Source organism: Panthera tigris, chromosome B1 (assembly GCF_018350195.1).
Source record: "Panthera tigris isolate Pti1 chromosome B1, P.tigris_Pti1_mat1.1, whole genome shotgun sequence".
Taxonomy (NCBI): Eukaryota; Metazoa; Chordata; class Mammalia; order Carnivora; family Felidae; genus Panthera; species Panthera tigris.
In genome coordinates, this window is record NC_056663.1 from 73020553 (window position 1) to 73040527 (window position 19975).

Consider the following 19975-nt stretch of genomic DNA (forward strand, 5'->3'; position numbering starts at 1 on the left):
CTTTTCTTATATGGCCTTTATTATGTATGGTAATTTCCTTCTGTTCCTAGTTTATTGAGTGTGTTTATCATGAGTGTGTTGAATTTTGCCAAATGCTTTTTCTGCGTGTATTGAGATGATCATGTGATTTTTACTCTTTATTCTGTTAAGGTGGTGTATCACACTGATTGATTTTCATACATTGAAGTATCATTGCATCCCAGGAATAAATCTCACATTGTTATGACATGTGCTCCTTTTAATGTGCTGTTGAATTCGGTTTGCTGGTATTTTGTTGAGGATCTTTGCATTTATATTCATCAGGGGTAGATTTCTTGTAGTGTCTCTGTATTTTGGCATCAGAGTAATGCTGGCCTCATAAAATAAGTTTGGAAGTGTTGTCTTCAATATTTTGGAAGAGTTTGAGAATGATTGGTGTTAATTCTTCTTTAAATGTTTGGTAGACTTCACCAGTGAAGCCATCTGGTTCTCTTTATGGGGAGGTTTTGATTATTGATTCAGTCTTCTTACTAGTTCTATATACATCTGTTCAGATTTTTTTCTTTCTGTAAATTCAATTTTGGTAGGGTGTGTGTTTCTGGAAATATGTTCTTTTCTCCTAGGTTATCTTATTTGGGTGTATCATTGTTCATAGTAGTCTCTTATGATACCTTTTATTTCTGTGGCATCATTTGTAATATCTCCTCTTTCATTTCTAGTTTTTGTTACTTGAGTCTTTTTACTTTTTTTCTTTGTCTAGGCTAAGGATTTGTCAGTTTTGCTGATTTTTTAAATTTTATTTATTTTGAGAGAGAGAGCGAGAGAGAGAGAGAGAGAGAGAGAGAGCGAGTGAGCCCAAGTGGGAAGGGTCAGAGAAAGAGGGAGAGAGAGAATCCCAAGCAGGCTCCACACTGTCCACGTGGAGCCCAACGCGGTGCTCGAACTCATGAACCGCAAGATCATAACCGGAGCGGAAGTCAGGTGCTTCACTAACTAAGCTACCCAGGTGCCCCAATTTTGCTGATTTTTTAAAAAAACTTACTTTAAGTGATTTTTCCTCTTGTTTATTTACTGTTTTTCACTTATTTCTGTTCTAATATTTATTATTTCTTTCTGCTAACTTTGCTTTTAGTTCCATTTTCTAGTCCATTGGGGTGTAAATTAGGTTGTTGATGTGCAGTCTTTCTTCTTTTTTTAATGTAGGCATTTATTGCTGTAAAATTCCCTCAGCATTGTTTTTGCTGCAGCCCATGTTTTGGTATATTGTGTTTTTGTTTCATTTATTTCAAGACATTATCTAATTATCCTTTAGATTTCTTCTTTGACCTGCTCATTGTTTAAGAGTTGTTATTTAATTTCCATGTGTCTGTGAATATTCCAGTTTTCCTTTGCTGTTGATTTCTACTTTCGTTCCATTGTAGTTAGAAAAGATACTTGGTATGATTTTAATATTCTTAAATTTGTTACGACTCCTGTTGTTCCCTAACATGTCATCTGTCCTGGAGAATGTGCACTTGAGGAACAAGTGGGAACATATAAAACACTTGAGGGTGTGTATTATGCTGTTGTTGGGTAGAGTGTTCCATGTATGTCTCTTCGGTCCAATTTCTATAATATTATTCAAGTCCTTCATTTCTTCATTGATTTTCTAACTGTTTGATCTGTCCATTATTTAAAGTGAGGTATTGAAATCTTCTACTATTAATTATGTTACTATCTGCTTCTCCCTTCAATTCCATCAGTATTTTCTTCATATATATGGGTGTTCTGCTGTTAAGTGCATATTTATTTATAATTGTTTTATCTTCCTGGTGAATAGAACTTTTTATGTAGTGTCCTTATTTGTCTCGTGACAGTTTCTGACTTGCACTCTATTTTGTTGGATGTAACTATAACCTCCCCTATTTTCTTTTGGATATTATTTGCATGGAATATCTTTTCCCACCTTTCTACTTGTGGCCTATCCCTGTCTTTATATCTAAAGTGAGTTTTTTGGTGGTAGTATATACTTGGATCTTGTTTTTTTAATCCATTCAGCTATTCCATGTTTCTTGATTGAGGAGTTTCATCCATTTAGATTTTTAAAAATTACTGATAGGAAGGACTTAATACAGCCGTTTTTATACTGTTTTATGTAGGGGCACCTGGGTGGCTTAGTCGCTGAAGCATCCGACTTCAGCTCAGGTCATGATCTCGTGGTTCGTGGGTTCAAGCCCCACGTCGGGCTCTGTGCTGACAGCTTTGGAGTCTGCTTTGGATTCTCTGTCTCCCTCTCTCTCTGCCCCTCCCCCACTCATGCTCTGTCTCTCTGTCTCTCTCTCTCTCTCAAAAATAAAACATTAAAAAAGTTTTTTAAAATTGTTTTGTGTATGTTTTTAATTTTGTTCTTTTCTTCTCTTGCCACCTTCCCTTATTTCATTAGTTTTTTGTAGTGACATGTTTTGGGTCCCTTCTTATTTCCTTTTGCATTTCATCTATAGATAATTCCTTTGTGGTTACCATAGGGATTGCATAACACATCTAATAGCTTTAACAATCTATTTTAAACCAGTAACAATTAATTTCAATCACATACAAAAAACTGTCCCTTTACTTCTCCCTCCCACTTCGTTACTGATTTCATAAATTACCTCTTTTAGTATTTTTATCCATTAACATAGTTTTATGGTTATACTGATTTCTTGTGCTTTTATCTCTAAACTTTACACCAGAATTAAAATGATCTGTGTACCACCATTACAGTGTTATGAGATTTGGTATTTGTATATTTACCTTTACCAGAGAGCTTCATATTTTCATATGCTTTTATGTTGCTATCTAATGTCCTTTCATTGCAACTGGAAATATTCAGTCTTTCTTGTCAGGTAGGTTTAGTGGTGATGAGCTCTCTCAGCTTTTGTTTACCTGAGAAGATCTTTATTTCTTTCTCATCTCTAAAGGGCAGTTTTGCTGGATATAGTATTCTTGGTGTCAGGTTTTTTCTTTCAGACCTTTGAATATATCATACCACTCCCTTCTGGCCTGGAGTTTTCTTGAAGGCTTTTTGGTCTATATATTATTGTTGTTCATTCAATGTCTCTATAAGGGATGAGGTCTAGGGCTTTCTATTCAGCCATCTTGCTGATGTCACTCCCACTTTTTGTCTTAAATGATTGAAATACGTTCAGTATTTCAGTGGCTGGATGATTAAGAGATATTAGATAGTTTAAAATCATCAAAATGTTTAAAAAATCTCAAGTCAGTCGTCAATAAAATACTTGCACTGCTTAGAAATGACAAAAGTAAAACTAGAATTATTTACTCCTGGGTAGCTCTGAATAAAATGTTTTTATTGTTACTTCATTTAAAAATTTCCATGAATTTTGATTTTTATAGTCACATAACATTGTTACACAATTCTGCTTTTATCTATTTTTTAAAAGTATTTAATCCCTTTATTTTATTATTTTTTTTAATGTTTATTTATTTTTGAGAGAGACAGAAACAGAATGCAAGTGGGTTAGGGGCAGAGAGAGAGGGAGACAAGAATCCGAAGCAGGCTCCAGGCACTGAGCTGTCAGCCCAGAGCCTGACGTAGGGCTCGAACTCACGAGCCGTGAGATCATGACCTGAGCCGAAGTCAGACGCTCAACCAACTGAGCCACCCAGGCGCCCCCTAATTCCTTTATTTTTGAGAGAGAGAGCATGTTCACGTGAACATACACATGAGTAAGAGAAGAGCAAAGAGAATTCCAAGCAGGCTCCACGCTGTAAGCACAGAGCTGATGCAGGGCTCAATCCCATGAACTGTGAGATTGTGACCTGAGCTGAAATCCAGTTGGATGCTTAACTAACTGAGCCACCCAGCCACCCCCATAATTCTGCTTTGAATAGATAGTTCACTGCTGCTGTAGATGGTATTTGTTTTTTTTTTTAATGTTTATTTTTTATTTTATTTTTGAGAAAGAGAGAGAGACAGAGCGTGAACAGGGGAGGGGCAGAGAGAGGGAAACACAGAATCTGAAGCAGGTTCCAGGCTCTGGGCTGTCAGCCCAGAGCCCAATGCAGGGCTTGAACTTGCGAACCGAGAGATCATGACCTGAGCCGAAGTCGGAGGCTTAACTGATTGAGCCACCCACATGCCCCTGATATTAGTTTTTTAACTGTATTTTTGTAAAGAAGAAAACCAAGAACAAGGAATGTATTACACTTTTGATGCAATGTTACACTTACAGTGAAATTCATAAAAGCCGAAAATGTAAATTTTTCTATATGTTTCAGTTGCCTGATGGGATTTAAAGGTACAGTGTTGGTTTTCATTTTATCATTCCTACCTTGATGTGAAATGAGCAGTAATTGTAAAACTTCTCTAAATGTCCAGAGAAAGACTTTTACTTAAAATGTGCACAATAAGCCAAGACTTAGAAGGATTCAAGGCCCATTAGTTATTTCCTCTTTTTGGGGGTAGTCTCAAATTTAACTTCATCCAAGGAAGAACATATATAACTATTTGTAGCTCTCTGCTGACATTAGCATCTACTTTGAAATATTTTCATCGAATGAAATTCTTCGTGTGCTACAATTTCACTTGATATCATGAACATTTTATTTGCAATAAAAATAGGATTGTTCCTTTTCTAAGAGAAGCCATCTGTGATTCTTATTTACAGTTCTTTGCTCATCTTTGTTCTTTTACATGTAAGCTATCTCCATGTTTTCTTTTGTAATCGGGTATATAATTAAAGCATCCTAACCCACAGAGAAAAGGCTATCAGCAAGACTTACATCTTTTTTTGTACATAACTGTTTCTCTTATTACTGCCGTTCTTAAGAATATACGACTAGCCAGTTGAAATAAAATTTCCTGTGTTTAAAAACTAAATTGTATTGTAAGCACAGAATTGTGATTAAGCACCGAAAGTAAAACATACTGCACTACTGGGAAGGCATATTCCTACCGAAAATGTAAAGCATTTTTATATTAGTCATATGTCTCCTAACATGTAGTAAAATAAGTACCAGATTATGATGCAGCTTGAAAGATTCTCAACATGTGCAGCAACTTGATGCCACGAGGATTAATTAAAATCCTTTACATTGTCACCAAATGACTTCATAATTGGCTTGAAACGAACCACCACTTGGAAGCCTCAAAAAATGGTTTTAAAACTTTGTTACAGTTTATGTTAAACATAATGTTTTTAAAGAGAGTAATATATCCAGTTTTGCTTTTCCCATTCTTTCTCCATAATGAATTCTATTTTATGTCTTTTTTCAATGAATTTTCAATTTCGTGAACAGTGTCATATACTTGTTTCCTTAAATATGTATAGCGATCACTGCAGTTTTCTTTGAGTGTTAAGTGTTGAAAAGGCTCCTGGGGAATATATTATCTGTTCCAGGGCCTTTTCTTTCTTCTCTTCTCTTTAGTGAAACCCTTTTTAGTATCCAGAAAAAAGCAGATCTATTGATTTGGCCTGGTTTAGGGATTGTTTTTACTGTACCTTTGAGCAAGATGGCTTTCAAGCTTGGTCCCTGGGGCCTGCACAGTAGAAGTCAATGAGGAGGCCCAGCAGAGGCCCAGAATAGGTGTTTTTTTTTTTTTTTTTAGCTACTGCAAATTCCACTGTCAGATATTGTGTTATAGCAGTGAGGCATATATATATATATATATATATATATATATATATATATATATATATATATATATATGCCTTTTTTTCAACCATAGTTGCTGTTGGTTTAGAAGGGTCCTGTGGGCAGAGAGGTATTCTTCTAGCCTCTCAGGCTAGAACACTTCAGTGAGCATCTCCGTCTCTTACTTCCTCTGTCTCTTCTATTATCTCCTTTCTTCCCATACTTTTTGGGCACCTATTATGTACAAAGGGACAAACTTTTAATATAGGGAACAATATGATTGATTCTTGAAAAGGCATGCTATGCATAAGAAAACAGCCCCTCTGATTTTCAAGTATATGAAATTTTAGAGGCAAAACTTATCTGGAGTTGCAGAAATCTATGGAACACAAATATACAGGAAACCTCCTGTGCTCTCACAGAATTAAGTCCAATTTAGTGGAAAGATAAGATTGGTCTTCGAGTGTGTTAAGTACAAGTCCCTGGATGAAAAAGAAGTACCACAGTCTAGGTGCCAGAAGGGCTGATAACAAAAAGGAGAGATTTGTCTTCTCTATCAGGGATGGTAAATGAGCAGGCTCAGAATTGTAGTCAGGCCACAGCTGTGTTTTGTTCGACCCATGTGATGGCTTATGTTTTTCCCCTAAATTAAATTATGTTCTGACATTTATGAATTGGGAGATTTCACATGAAAACAAATATGAATTTTTGAGCTTCTCTTGACCAGAATTTAAAACTTCCTAAAGCCTGTTTTCTCTTCCCTACTGGCAGCAATGAGTTGAAGCTGAGTGCCTCAGGCACATCAGACAGTCTCTTGCTTTTTCCACCCATCTGTCTTCTTCATTTGCCCATGCTCTTACTTTTACCGAAGGCATCTGAGTTAATGATCCCTGCTGTGTGCTCCTCTCTGACACCACGTTGGCACCTGTGTTCTTCTCAAATGTTCCCTTTCAGTTTTCTTCTTGTGCCAATAAGCACGAGAAGACTCACATCATCAGACATCAGGGAAATTAAAATTAAAACCACAATGAGATACTACCACACATCCATTAGAATGACTAAAATTAAGAAGACCAGTGGATATGGAGCAACTAGAATTCTCATATGTTGCTAGCAGGAACGTAAAATGGTATAGTATCACTTTGGAAAATAGTTGGACAGTTTTTTATAAAGTTAAACATACACTCACTGTATGTGTTTACCCATGAGGAATGAAAACATATGTCCACACAAACACTGTTACATGGATGTTTATAGCAGCTGTATTCATAATAGCCTCAAACTAAAAACAATCCAAATGTCCATATATAGAAAAATGTATCAACACATTGTGGTATGTCCATTCAGTAGAATATACTCTACAGCAAAAATGGAATGAACTCTTAATATTTGATTCTCCAAAAATAATGCCAATCAAAAGAAGACAGATACTGTATAAGTTGTATGTGTATGAAATTTTAGAAGCAAAACAAAGTAATAGTAAATCAGTGATTGTCTAGCACCAGAAGTAATAGGAAACTGGCTACAGAAAGTCACAAGGGAATTTTTTGGAGTGATAGAAATACTCTACATCTTGATCATGATGGTCGTTACACAGGTGCATATAGTTGTTCAAACACACATAAGAGTATACTTAAGATATGTGTATATTGTTGTATGTAAATGTTACCTTAATAAAGTTGATTAAATAAAAAATAATTACAAAAACCAAAAAGATGGGCAATTAAAAGAGGAGGACAAATGGACAACCTGGAGAGGAAGTAAAGCAGAAACAGCAAAGGGCATGAGATATTACACATGAAGACAGCAAAGTGCTGACTTGGGGCCCAAATGGATTCTTGAGAACCTTCCAGTGAAATCCCAGTTCTAATCGCATCGTTCCCTCCCTCAGTGCTTGCTGATTCTTCTTTCATGCTGATAATCAGTCTGTTCCTATCATTTGAAATGTCATACGTCTGCCTTCCCCGCTAAAAAAGTGTTTTCTGTCACATTACCTTGTTTATTCTTCCAGGGAACTTAGCACATCAGAAATCTACTTTGATTATGTATTTGTTTAATGGTTTATTGTCTGTCTCCTTCCGTTAGCTAATCACCATGAGATTGAGATCTTTTCTAACTTACTACTCTGTCTCTAGCACCTGGCATGGGATCTAGCTTATTGAAGACTCTCAATGACTAATCATTGAATGAATGAACAAATGAAAATGTAGTAAGCAAATAATAAGTACCCAGTGTTTGCTCTGGTTTTTCCCTGAAATTTTCTTTTCCTAAAGTTTTTTCTTTTTTTTTTCAACCTAATTTTTGCAGGTACTTCTATTGTGACTGTAAAAGCTGTTGCTCCTGACCCAATACAAGACAGCATTAAATATTCAATTTTTAGTGGAAACGAAGATGGGGTTTTTTCCCTGTGCTCCAACTCAGGTAATCCTTCCGTTTCCTGTAATAACTTTATCTCCTGCTCCATTTAATGTTACTAGTAAGAAATACTTCTGCAAAGGAAACTCAAAATTTGAAAGGTAGAAACATGAGAGGAATATATTTGAAAAGGTAAACAAGAAACAAATTTTTTATGGTAGCTGATGAGAAATTGTGAGAAATCAAGACCACTTCTTTATTTACATGTACTTGCTAAGAATCCTGTTCTTCACATTTCCAAATTAGGCAGTATCTAGCCTACCCTTTGAATTTTCAAAGACAAATTGGTTTCTACTTATAACTGTCTCATCTATTTGGGGCAGTGGGAGATATAGTAGGGAGACCATCAATATTGAGTTTGAATTGAAAATAACCACACATGTCTAGCCATAGGGCATTTTCACCATGAGATTCTTCTTAATGCGCCACTGAATGTCAACAATGCAACAAAAAAGGACAGCTGGAAAGGTTTCTGTGTGGTGGTAAAGAAATTACTTCCAAATACAGCATGTATTAAATTTAGCTTTAATAAGACCATTATTGTGTTTTAAATGAATACCAATTGATTATTTGAAACATACTTTTTGACCAACAACTAGATACATATCTACTGCTGCATTGTCAAACCTCAAGAAGAATGTTTTTAATAATTTCTATATTACCATACAACTGCTTTATTTAATCTGTACTACATGCACATGGGAAGAATTGAGAAGGGGGTAATTTCTTAAGCAAATGCCTTCTCGTCCCGGGGAGTGTTACGACTTTTTAGTCCACACCACCTTTGGTTGGCAGCCTTTCTGAGGTAGCTCTTCATCTCTTCACCCCAACGTTTGGTTCAAGGGTGGTGCAGGAAGCACCTTGTCTGTTGACAGGAGGGTCATTTGCGAACATCACAAAGCCTTAATCTTCTAGTAGTCCGGGTATCTTAAGTTCCGGGAAAGGAGCATAGAATGTTTAGGAATAAGGCCAGTAGCCGAGACTGCACATTTCCCCAGGCTACCCACATCCTTCTGCCACGTCACCCTTCACATGACCCAGGCATGGCCCTATTTTTTCTAGAGTCTCTCGTCAAAATTCAGGTAAAATATGCCTACAGTTAGTCCAAAGAGGTCATCCACAGATAACTCTTTGCTCTTCAATTTAAATATTTGTTTATGTTGAAATTTATTTCAAAATTTTACTGTGAAACAGCTACAAGATGATATGCTAAGACATATAAAACTATTTAATGAGCATGTACTTGCCACCTATCTCCAGAGAGGAGACGTTAGTAGAACCTCAGGAAGCCCTCTTGTGTCCCTTCCCTCTCACATCTCTCTTCCTTTATCTGAGGTAGTCTGTAACCAATAATCTGAATTTGGTATTGATCACTGCCTTTTTTTCATTATAATTTTCCCACTGTCTTTGAATCCCTAAACAATGTATTCTTTCATTTTACCTTGCTTGAAACATCACAACAGAATCATGCTAACGTACTCTCTTCTATGACTTGATTTCTTTTGCTCAACATTTTTACTGTGACTTATAGTGCATAAACCATTATGCACACATTAATGAGGAGTAGCAAAGAATAAGTAGCAGCCGAGATCATAAAATAGAACACAACCATCATTGGTGCTCCCTCTGAGCCCTTTTCTGATTGCATCCTTTCTCTCTACTGCTCCAGGCTGACTAATGTCCCAACTTCAGGGATAATCACTCCCTCGTGACTTACAGGAAACGCACTTCTATACAATAAAGCTGTTTAAGGTTGCTTATTTTTGAATTTTATATAAATGGATTCATAGTCTATGTATTTTATTGAAATTTGATTCCTTTTATTCAAAATTAGAATCCTTCTTGTTAATGTGTGCAGATGGGGTTCTTTCATTTTCATTTCTTTGTGGCTTTCAGTTGTCAGTCTATGTCACAACTTATTTATCCATTCCACTGCTGATGGACAGGGAGGTTTTCCTGTGTGGGGATACAATAACAAGCGCTCTTAGGAGAAACCTTGTACGTGTCTTCTGGCACATATGTAAAGAGTTCTCTAGGCCCTAGAGTATAGGCTGGGCATATACATCAGAGGATGCATATGTTCGGCATTACAGATAGTGCCAAATTGTTCTACAAACTGCTTTGTCCCACTTCACGTGCCACCAGCACCGAATGGGGGCAATCGTGGTTGTTTGCATCCTTTCTTACGCCAATCTGGCAGGTGCGAAGTGGTATCTCACTGGGGTTGTAATTTGCATTTCTGTATTACTAATGAATCTGAGCATTTTCTATAGTTTATTGGCCATTCCTATTTTCTCCCATATGAAAAATGCAGACTGATACACTTTGCTATTTTTCTACTGGGTTGTTTATGTTTCTCTTTCTGAAGCCTACGGATTTTTAACATATTTTATTAGCATTTGTCCTTTGCTTTTTTTAAATGTTTGTTTATTTTGAGACAGTGAGCAGGGAAGAAGGGCAGGGAGAAAGGGAGACAGAGAATCCGAAGCAGGCTCCGCTCTGTCAGCACAGGAACCGTGAAATCATGACCTGACCCAAAATCAAGAGTCAGACACTTAACCAACTGAGCCACCCAGGCACCCTCTTTGTCTGTTTTTTTTTCTTTTGAAAATTTTTATTTTGTGACTTGTCTTTCACTCTCTTACTGGCACATTTTTATTTTAGTTAGAATTAATCAGCCTTTTACTTTATGATTTTCCCGTTTTGTAGGTGAAGAGACTCTTCCCTATCCTGAGATCATGAATATATTGTTACAGTGTCTTTTAAGCTTTTTATAGTTTTCCTGTGTTTCATGTTTACATGTGTAGTGCATCTAGAATTGAGTTTCATGTTTTGCATGAGTTAGGGATAACTTTCCTTTTTCTTTTTCTTCTTCTTTTTTAAAAAGAGGATTCCCAGTTATCCCAATGGCAAAACCCTCACGGTCATGTTATTTTCCCATGACCCTTTAGAGGCTCCTTGACTCCTTTGCATTCATCTCCTTTTCTATCCACACAGCACTACCACACTCCCTTAATCACGTAGGCTTTCTAATCAGTTTTCATACCAAGGAAGCAGCCCCATCCTCCTGTTCTTCAGGAGTATATTAGATGTTATTGGCCCTTTGCTCTAATATAAATCATTGTACCCACTTGCCAAGTTTTCACACACACACACACACACACACACACACACATATGTATACACACACACACACACACACACAGCCTATTGGGATTTTTTTTCCAAGAAAAGAAGATTTATTCATAAGTCTTTGGGTGATGTAACATCTATCGACACCTTTCATGCATTTAGCCCATGTAATCATGGCATGCATATTTAATTTCAGGTGAAACCTCATCCTAATTAACAAAGAAAATGTCCAAAACAGTTGCATAGCCCCAATCTAGAATTAAGTAATTAAGTTATCAGGCCAAAGTATCCTCCTCACAAAGCCCTGTATAGCTATGTAGGATAGTTAATAATCATCTACCAAAGCTTCTCTTTTTTAAAACTGTGGTAAACTCTTTTTTAACACTATTTTTCTCTCTTTTAGCAAAATTTTAAGTGGGCAACACAGTATTGCTAACTATTGGGGTAGTGTTGTCTCTCAGATTTCTAGAACTTAGGCATCTTGCATAACTAAAACTTTATACCCCCTGAACAGCAACTCCCCATTGCCCCTCCCCCATGGCAGCTGGCTGCCACAAATCTACTCCTTGCCCCTAGGAATTTGACTATTTTAGATACCTCATATAAGTGGAATCATGCAATATTTGTCTTTCTGTGACTTAACCTAATTCCTCAGGGTTCGTCCATGTTGTCACATATGGCGGGATTTTCTTCTTTGTTAAGACTGAATAATGTGCCATTGTATGTATACACTACATTTTCTTTATTCATTCATCCATCAACAGACGTTTAGGTTGCTAGAATTTTTTTATTGGAATTGTATCAATTCTAAATATCAGTTTGGGGAAAACTAATATCTTTATGGTATTGTCTTCTAATTCAGGGATAATATATAAAATCACATCCATTTATTCCTTAATATATTTTATTTAATTTTTTTAATTTTTTTTTCAACGTTTTTAATTTATTTTTGGGACAGAGAGAGACAGAGCATGAACGGGGGAGGGGCAGAGAGAGAGGGAGACACAGAATCGGAAACAGGCTCCAGGCTCCGAGCCATCAGCCCAGAGCCTGACGCGGGGCTCGAACTCACGGACCGCGAGATCGTGACCTGGCTGAAGTCGGACGCTTAACCGACTGCGCCACCCAGGCGCCCCTCCTTAATATATTTTAATACAGGTTTACATTTTTTATACCAGGCATGAATGGTTCTTGTTAGATTTAGTCTAAATACTTTATACTTTTTCTTGCTAAAGTAAATGGAAAAAATGATTTTTATGACAGTGCTGTTAGGTATACTTCAAATTGGCTTTTACATTTTAATTTAGTACCTAGCAAACCTGTAAACTCTTATTGGTTCTAATATTTTTCTGAACATTCAAAATATACAATCATTACCTGAAAATGACCATTTCCCCCTGTGTTTGTTGGAGTTATATAGCTATCTTCTAACATTAACCAATATCCTGCTCCTGAATAATACAAGAGACTTAGAATTCTTTATCTCCAAATATCCCTGTTTCAATTTATAAATTTTTGTGGGTTATAATTTTAGTTCTTTCAAATTAGACATGATGAATATTTTTAAACAGATTTATCTGCTTCTTTGCTAACTGTTCTTTCTTACATCTCAGACTTTCCTCTGCTTTTATCTTCTTTCTGACTGAAGTACATCCTGTAGTGAGAGTCTGTCATAGTTAACTTCTTCAGATTTTGGTTGTCTAAAAATGTCTTTGTTTAATTCTTGTTATATTAGATATTTTTGCTGGTCTAAGTTCACAGTTATTTTCTCTCATCACATTTAAGATATTATCCTACTGTCTTCTGGTTCCTAATTGTTGCCTTAAGAAGTCAGCTGTTGATCTAAATATAACTTATTTGTATCTTTTTGGGGGGAACTCTAGTTGGACAAGTATTGAGCCAGACACTCTCTCCTACATTTATCTTTCATATTTTTATCTCCTTGCCCCTTTGTCTTCAATCTAGGGAACTGTATTTTTTATTTCCAGAAGTTCCCTTTGGTTCTTTGTCAACAATTCCTGGTCTTGTAAAAAAAATAATATCTCTTTTTGGGGTGCCTGGGTGGCTCAGTCAGTTGGGCATCTGACTTCAGCTAAGGTCATGATCTCACGGTGTGTGGGTTTAAGCCCCACATTGGGCTCTGTGTTGACAGCTCAGAGCCTAGAGCCTGCTTCAGATTCTGTGTCTCCTTCTTTGCCCCTCCCCCGCTTGTGCTCTGTCTCTGTCTCTCAAAAATAAATAAATGTGAAAAAAAATTTTTTAAGTAATCTCTTTTTTAAAAATCGAAGTATAGTTAACACACGGTGTTACCTCAGTTTCAAGTACAACATAGTGATTTGACAAGCCTATAGGTTATATACTTCACTCACCGCAAGTGTAACTGCCCTCTGTCACCATACACTGCTATTACAATATTATTGACTATATCCCCTATGCGGTACCTTTCATCCCTGTGATTTATCCATTCCATAATTGGAAACCTGTAAGAAAGTAGTCTCGTATTCCTTGCTCATGTTTCAAAGCTTTTAAAAATGTATTTAAACATATGTGAAAGTCACATTCTGTGTCCAATAATTCCAGCATCTTAAATCTTTGATGATTTATTCATATTTCTGTGGATTTGCTACCTTTCACTCATGGTACTTTATTTCTCTGTGATTTTTGTACTCATTAACTATGAGCTGCTCATTATCCTTGAAACTTTTTCTTGGAGGATTCTTTGCAGACCAGATTGAATTCATGCCCTTGAGAGGGGATTTGTTTTCCTTCTGCAAATTGCCTGGGTACATCATCAAGCAAAGAGTAGCCTAAATTTAATTATTGAAGGTTTTTACAAATATATAGCTGTGAAAGTATGGCTACCATAAATTGTGCTTAAGTTAATGAATTCACAGCAGAAACTTTTTCTCCCTCCCAACCAACACCAAGGTCAAGAAAAACAGGTTTCTGTGCATCAGTTCTTCACTTGTTTTTGTCTTTTAAATATTGATCATTCACCTGAGGCATAGGTAGCCTTTGAGTTTACAGCTTTATTCCAGGTTTTCCACTAGACTCTTCCTTCACCTTTTGGGTTCGGGCCTCTTCCCTTGCTTTTCTACCCCGTGGGACTATCAGAGATGAATCTCAAGGCAGAAGGTTGGAGACTTTTCGAATAAAAATGGGATTTTAGTGCTTGCTTAACTCCATGGATTACTGTTTTCAGTTATTTTTTTGTCCTCTGAGGATTGCTTTCTGCTATACCAACTCAACAATTCATTTCAATACACACACACACACACACACACACACACACACACACTTCATCAAGCATTTTAGTTGTTTTTATTATGAGGTCTTCCAAACTGCTGTCAAGAAACTTTTTTAAAAACCTTTTATTATATTCATCTTTCATGCCACCTTCGTCGCATAATCTTCAAACTTGTGTGTAAAGGTACCTAATATAGCCTTTATAATAAATACATATTTTTAAATAAGTGGGGTTTTTAAAAATTTTTTTTAATGTTTATTTATTTTTGAGAGAGAAAGAGGCAGAATGCTCTGGGTTAGGGGCAGAGAGAGAGGAAGACACAGAATCCAAAGCAGACTCCAGGCTCCAAGCTGTCAGCACAGAGCCCAATGTGGGGCTCGAACCCATGAGCTGTGAGATCATGACCTGAGCCAAAGTCGGACACTCAACCGACTGAGCCACCCAGGCACCCCTATGATATATATGTATTTTAAGCCATTATACCAGTTAAAATAGAAAACTGGTGTGTATGAAAAATCAGTAAAGTTCTCTAAGGTTATGATTACTCTTCTTAAAGGTAAAAATGTGAGAAATCCATTTTATTAGTTACTGATTTAATAAGTTACGGTAACATGGATCTCTGATGAGAACTGTTTTCTGTCTGTGCCAGTGTTTTCCCTCTTTTGTAGTCACAAACCAAAGGTTTACTTTTATATTCAAACTCCTTGTCACTTTAGCTTAAAAACATCTACTCACTGTCCAAACCAGAAAGAATTTTGAAGTTTTACTAACGTCATGTATGTAAATAACAAATGGTAGTATTCAACCATGATTTGGTAGATTAACATAAAACAAAGTGATCAAATTTGCAATGTTTTGAGGATGCAGTTTTAGCAGGAGATAGTTTAAAAGCTTTTGGACAACATAAATATTTATCACATTCTGCTTTGGGTATATACATATGCACATGCACAGTTTGTAATGGATTGAAGTAACCTGATTATGCTCTTGAGCATTTAGCATTTGAAGAATCTAAATCTCAGTTTGATGTGTATTTGATAACTTGGGCAAAAGCTCCATGTGTACATATATCAGAAAGAAAATGTTACTGCAGTTTCATTCTCACGTTGTTATATCACTGGCACAGTAACACGGAAGAATGAACACGAAGTTGGTATCCACAAGGCTTTTACTGTAAGGAAAACGTGGACTACTGCCCGTAATGAGAGCTCAGTGGTTCTCGCATCTCACTGGTGACAGTAAATCCTCGATATCTCTGAGAAGAATATACACATATCATCCAAGGCAAAGGCGGGTCTAGTAGGTGTGCCAGCCCTGAGTCATCTGAGAGACGGGTTCTTGTCTTTCTTACTTACACAACGTTCACAGCATATGCCGATTATTATGCCAAAAATAAAAACCGGGCAAGGAAAGCATTAGAACTGCAGATCCATTCCAAGTGCAAAATTCCAATTATCAAAGCCTAGACACCAGCGTTTTATTAAAAAATCCGCTTTGATCTGCGCTATAATTGGCACACTTTCTACTAAGTGACACTGGCAATATAGTGTTGCATTTCTATTTTATTTTTCTTTTGCTAACAGTAACAGAACATGATAGCAAGCTAAGTGCTCTGCTTGGTGGAGACAGAGTGCTTTGGGCCTACCTCAGTCTGGGGTTCCTTGGCCATTTGGGGCTGGGGGCTCAGCCCTTGTTCCACAGTTTCTGAAGACCAGCTTCTTTCATCATCAGCTCATCAAAATGCACCTTTATGATTTTTCCAGCTGCCAACAGTCATATCTACCCTAAATTTTCCGTCAGGGGTGTTGGTAACATCAGATGGTGGTTTGTAAATGTAGTTTGGTCTTCTGAATTGATAACTGGTGACAATAAATAAAAGTGAGTTTGTGAAATTTCAACTTTTGTAGTGTAGTGAGTTACTCTTATAGAATATACTTAATTTTTCTTAATAACAGAATAGAAGCTATAAAACGCCCCCCCAAAACAACAACAACAAAAAACCTCTCAATACCAAAGTTAGGATACTAGAGCAAGGTATGATTTCCATTAACATCCAGGTAAGTACCTAAGAGCCTGACGTTTTCTTGGGCTACGCTGGTTGTCTAGGGAAACTGGTTCCAATAGAACAGGAAGAACTGTGGCTTCCAGGCCATATTTCCAGAAACAGTACAGGTTCTTTCACCTGAAGATCAAACTTCAATTAGTCCATGGCTATTAAATGTTTTCTTTCTAAATTTAGAGCTTTTATAGATACTTGTCTATACCTGATGATGGTGGGGATGAGAAACATGGGTAGGACACTGCAATCTAGATCATGTTCCTGCAAAGGAACATTCTAAATATGCACTCTATTCTTTCTCCCAGCAATCCTATAAAGTCATTATTAATATCCTCATTTTCTAGAAGAGGAAACCCAGCTCCATGGAACCTGAATAACTTACTGGTGGTAGAGCCAAGTAACTTACCTAAACTAAATAGCCAGGGCTAGGATTTATGCTTGGTTTCACGTGTCTCAAACTCCAAATCTGTGCTCATTCAATGAATCTCCATTTGATGGAATTTCTGACAGTAAGAACTAAGTAAATTATGATACTAAGATAACAATAGTCATAAATTCAGTAAGAAATTTGACAGTAAAAAGGGAGAAAAAACAGAGCAGAAAGTAGAGAAGGAAATTATATTGGGGGGGACGTTTTCTTAAATTGGGGGAGAAACTTGTACAAGGTATAAGCCTCAAGAGTCAGTTTCCCTAACCTGGTTAGGGTTAATGTGTATTATTGAGTGCCTTCGGTAGGCCAGACCCTGAGCTAAGTAGGTACTGGGGATATGACGGTTGGTGCAAGAGACAGGCAGCCATCCGTACCTTTGTGAGCTTCTAAACCAAGAGGAGTAACCAGACTGGAATAGGTGAGTACAGTAAATGCAGAAACTTTGTGAGAGTCTGTTGCAGGCTGACCATAGTGATGGTACATACAGAGGTGGCTGATCTGGAAAGATCCCTGAGGAAGCACAGAAGTGGGGACCATGCCAGGCAGATGGAAAAGCATGCATGGCGACTCTGAAATGAGAATTTGAGGAACAGAACATTTATGAGAGTTGTGAGCAGAGCAGAGAGAGTAAAGTGGGGACTGGCACAAAGGAGACTCCTTAGGCAGGAAAGTCCTGAGCAAGTTGACCCTGTGGTGGTTAAAAATGCTGAGCTCTATCATAATCATTGTGGAAAAGCATGGAAGGGATTTATGTGGAACAATGACAGTGTCCATTTGTATTATTCAGTTCAGAATGGGAACTGGATTAACAGAGACCAGGTGAGTGATCTCACAGGACCCCTAAAGCATAGGACAAGATGGAAAATACCGGTGGCTTGGAGGAAGGCAGCAGCAGCGAAGATGGAGGGTGGATTGAAAAGACATTTGAAAGGTCAACTTTGCAGACATGGTGATGGACTAAATATGGAGAGAGAAGGGTGATTTAAGAGACAGCTCCCACATTTCAGCTATTTCATACTTTCTTTCCCTCCTCATGTCTGAACCTTGCAAATACCAGCACATTCTCAACTTTTTTCACAATGACCCCAGTCAGGAGGGAAGGGAGGCTGGCCAATGGGAGACTTTCAGGGACAGGTGATGGTGCAAGTGTTTGAGTCAAAGGTGATTTGGAACTTCTTAAATAATTAACTACAACATCATTTTTTTTTTCTCCCTCGGAATAAAAATAGGAGAACTCACTGTGAAAGAACCCAAGTTTCTGGATTTTGAAGTCAGAAATGAAGTACAACTCATCATTTTAGCAGAAAGTAGGGGGCATAGGGCCTTCAGCAAAGTAGCAGTCTTGATACAAGATGTGAATGATAATTTACCGTGCTTTGAGCAGAGCGTGTACCAAGTATCAGTGCCTGAAGGCCATTTCTACAATGCTCGCATCATACAGGTAACAGAAATGCGTTTTGTGGATGTGTGAGTGTGTGGGGATTGTTATCAGTATACATCAAAATATCTAAAGCTTTTTCTAGGACATAAATGAAATATTTCCAGGGATATAAAATGTGTGATGAACTGGATGAAAGCTTAGGTTGAAGGAAGTCTGAAGCTTAGAGTTTCTGAGTTCACGTGTCTTCCTCTCTTCATCCCATGCTCAGTTAGTACCCACCTGCTGTCCCTAAGGACTCTGTCCAGCACCAGCAGGGAGTATACAAGGGCACAAAAACAGCTCATCTTGCCATGTGTACAATTTAGTGGGGAAGTCAGAAAAGTAAGTATATAATTTAAAGGCACGTTATTAATGTTAAATAGAAGTGCCTATTTAATGTCATGAGAGCAAAGAGGAGACACAAACTCTTCCTGGAGAAACAGCATAAGGCTTCACAGAAGAATAATATTTACACTTGGTCTTCAAGGGTGAGCAGGTACTCGCCAGGGGGGGCTGCAGCCAGAGCAACGTGGACCGAGGCACAGACACATGGGAGAGCTCCCTGGGTTCAAAATTTGCGGACATTTTATGGGAAAGGCACAGATCCGCTGTTTCCAGCCTAATGCCATCTCAGAAAAAAGGGCCAGGCCGTGAAAAAGATCATCTGTTGTTAAGGTAGTCTTGTTCAGGCTCTAAAACCCACTCATCCTTGATAGTCTCTCTTCCTACTTTGGGACTAGTACCCAGTTTTACCTTTCCCATCACAGTTGAATTGCTCTTTTATACTCAAGAACTTGGACATTTGGAAATGCACAACCCCGTGGGAACCCGCACGGGAAATCAGTATAAAAACCCCTTCCTGGCAAAGTCAGCGGCATACCAGGGCCTTCCCTTTGGCCTTTGTAACCCCTCTACTGTGATCCGGCCCCTAGTGATGATCACACTCCTTTCTCTCTAGGTGGATGGGGTCAGGAGGCTAGATGACAGGTTAGTACACTTGGTGGACAAGACCTCCCACAATGCTCTGCTGTGCAGCTACCCTCACCTGCATATGGAGAGATGCCTTTGTTTGACTTCCAGGTCAGTTCCAGATACACATGTGCCCCTCTGTCGGTGCAGACAAGACCAGCGCAGTCTCAGGAGTCTTGGAGTCTTAGCTCCATGCCCCAGGATTTCCTCTGCTCTTTTTGCAGATTTCTTTTGTGTGACAGTAGCCTGATGGCTGCAGTCGCCAGCCTGTCCCACAAGTGCTGTGTCTTTACTTCGGCTTCAGCCATGACTGAGATGTTGAAGAAGAAAGCAAGGGCATTCACTTTTCCAATCTGTATCACCCTGCGCAGTGATGCCTGTTTAGCGGGGATGACAGACGCCTCCAGAGCCACTGTGTGGCCTGCTTTGTCACAGAGGGCCCCTGCCCTGGGATGCTGATGCCTTGCACTTCTTTGTCATGCATCCTGACTCGGATAGAGCTAGACTGCTCAGTGTGGAATACAAGAAGGTGAAGACACTGTTAAAGCCCAGGTACAACAAGTGAGTGAGAGCCTGACCCACCAGTGCGTCCGATTAGGTCAAACTTCAAGAAGGCTGAGTCAGGGACAGATACAATGAACTTTGTTCTTCACATTTTAGGTCATTTGACTCTCTCAGGAAACCAGACCTGCCATCTCCCTGTGTTTC

At 38.0% G+C, this 19975-nt stretch overlaps 1 protein-coding gene across 1 annotated transcript in view; it reads left to right on the plus strand.

Annotated features, from left to right (window-relative positions):
• The window catches only part of DCHS2 (dachsous cadherin-related 2), a 243217-nt gene that overhangs the window by 202697 nt on the left and 20545 nt on the right, over positions 1-19975 (plus strand). Inside the window, exons 14-15 of the mRNA XM_042983735.1 lie at positions 7903-8016; positions 18108-18319. Of these exons, the coding sequence (XP_042839669.1) occupies positions 7903-8016; positions 18108-18319 (326 nt within the window). The remainder of the gene's footprint in view (positions 1-7902; positions 8017-18107; positions 18320-19975) is intronic.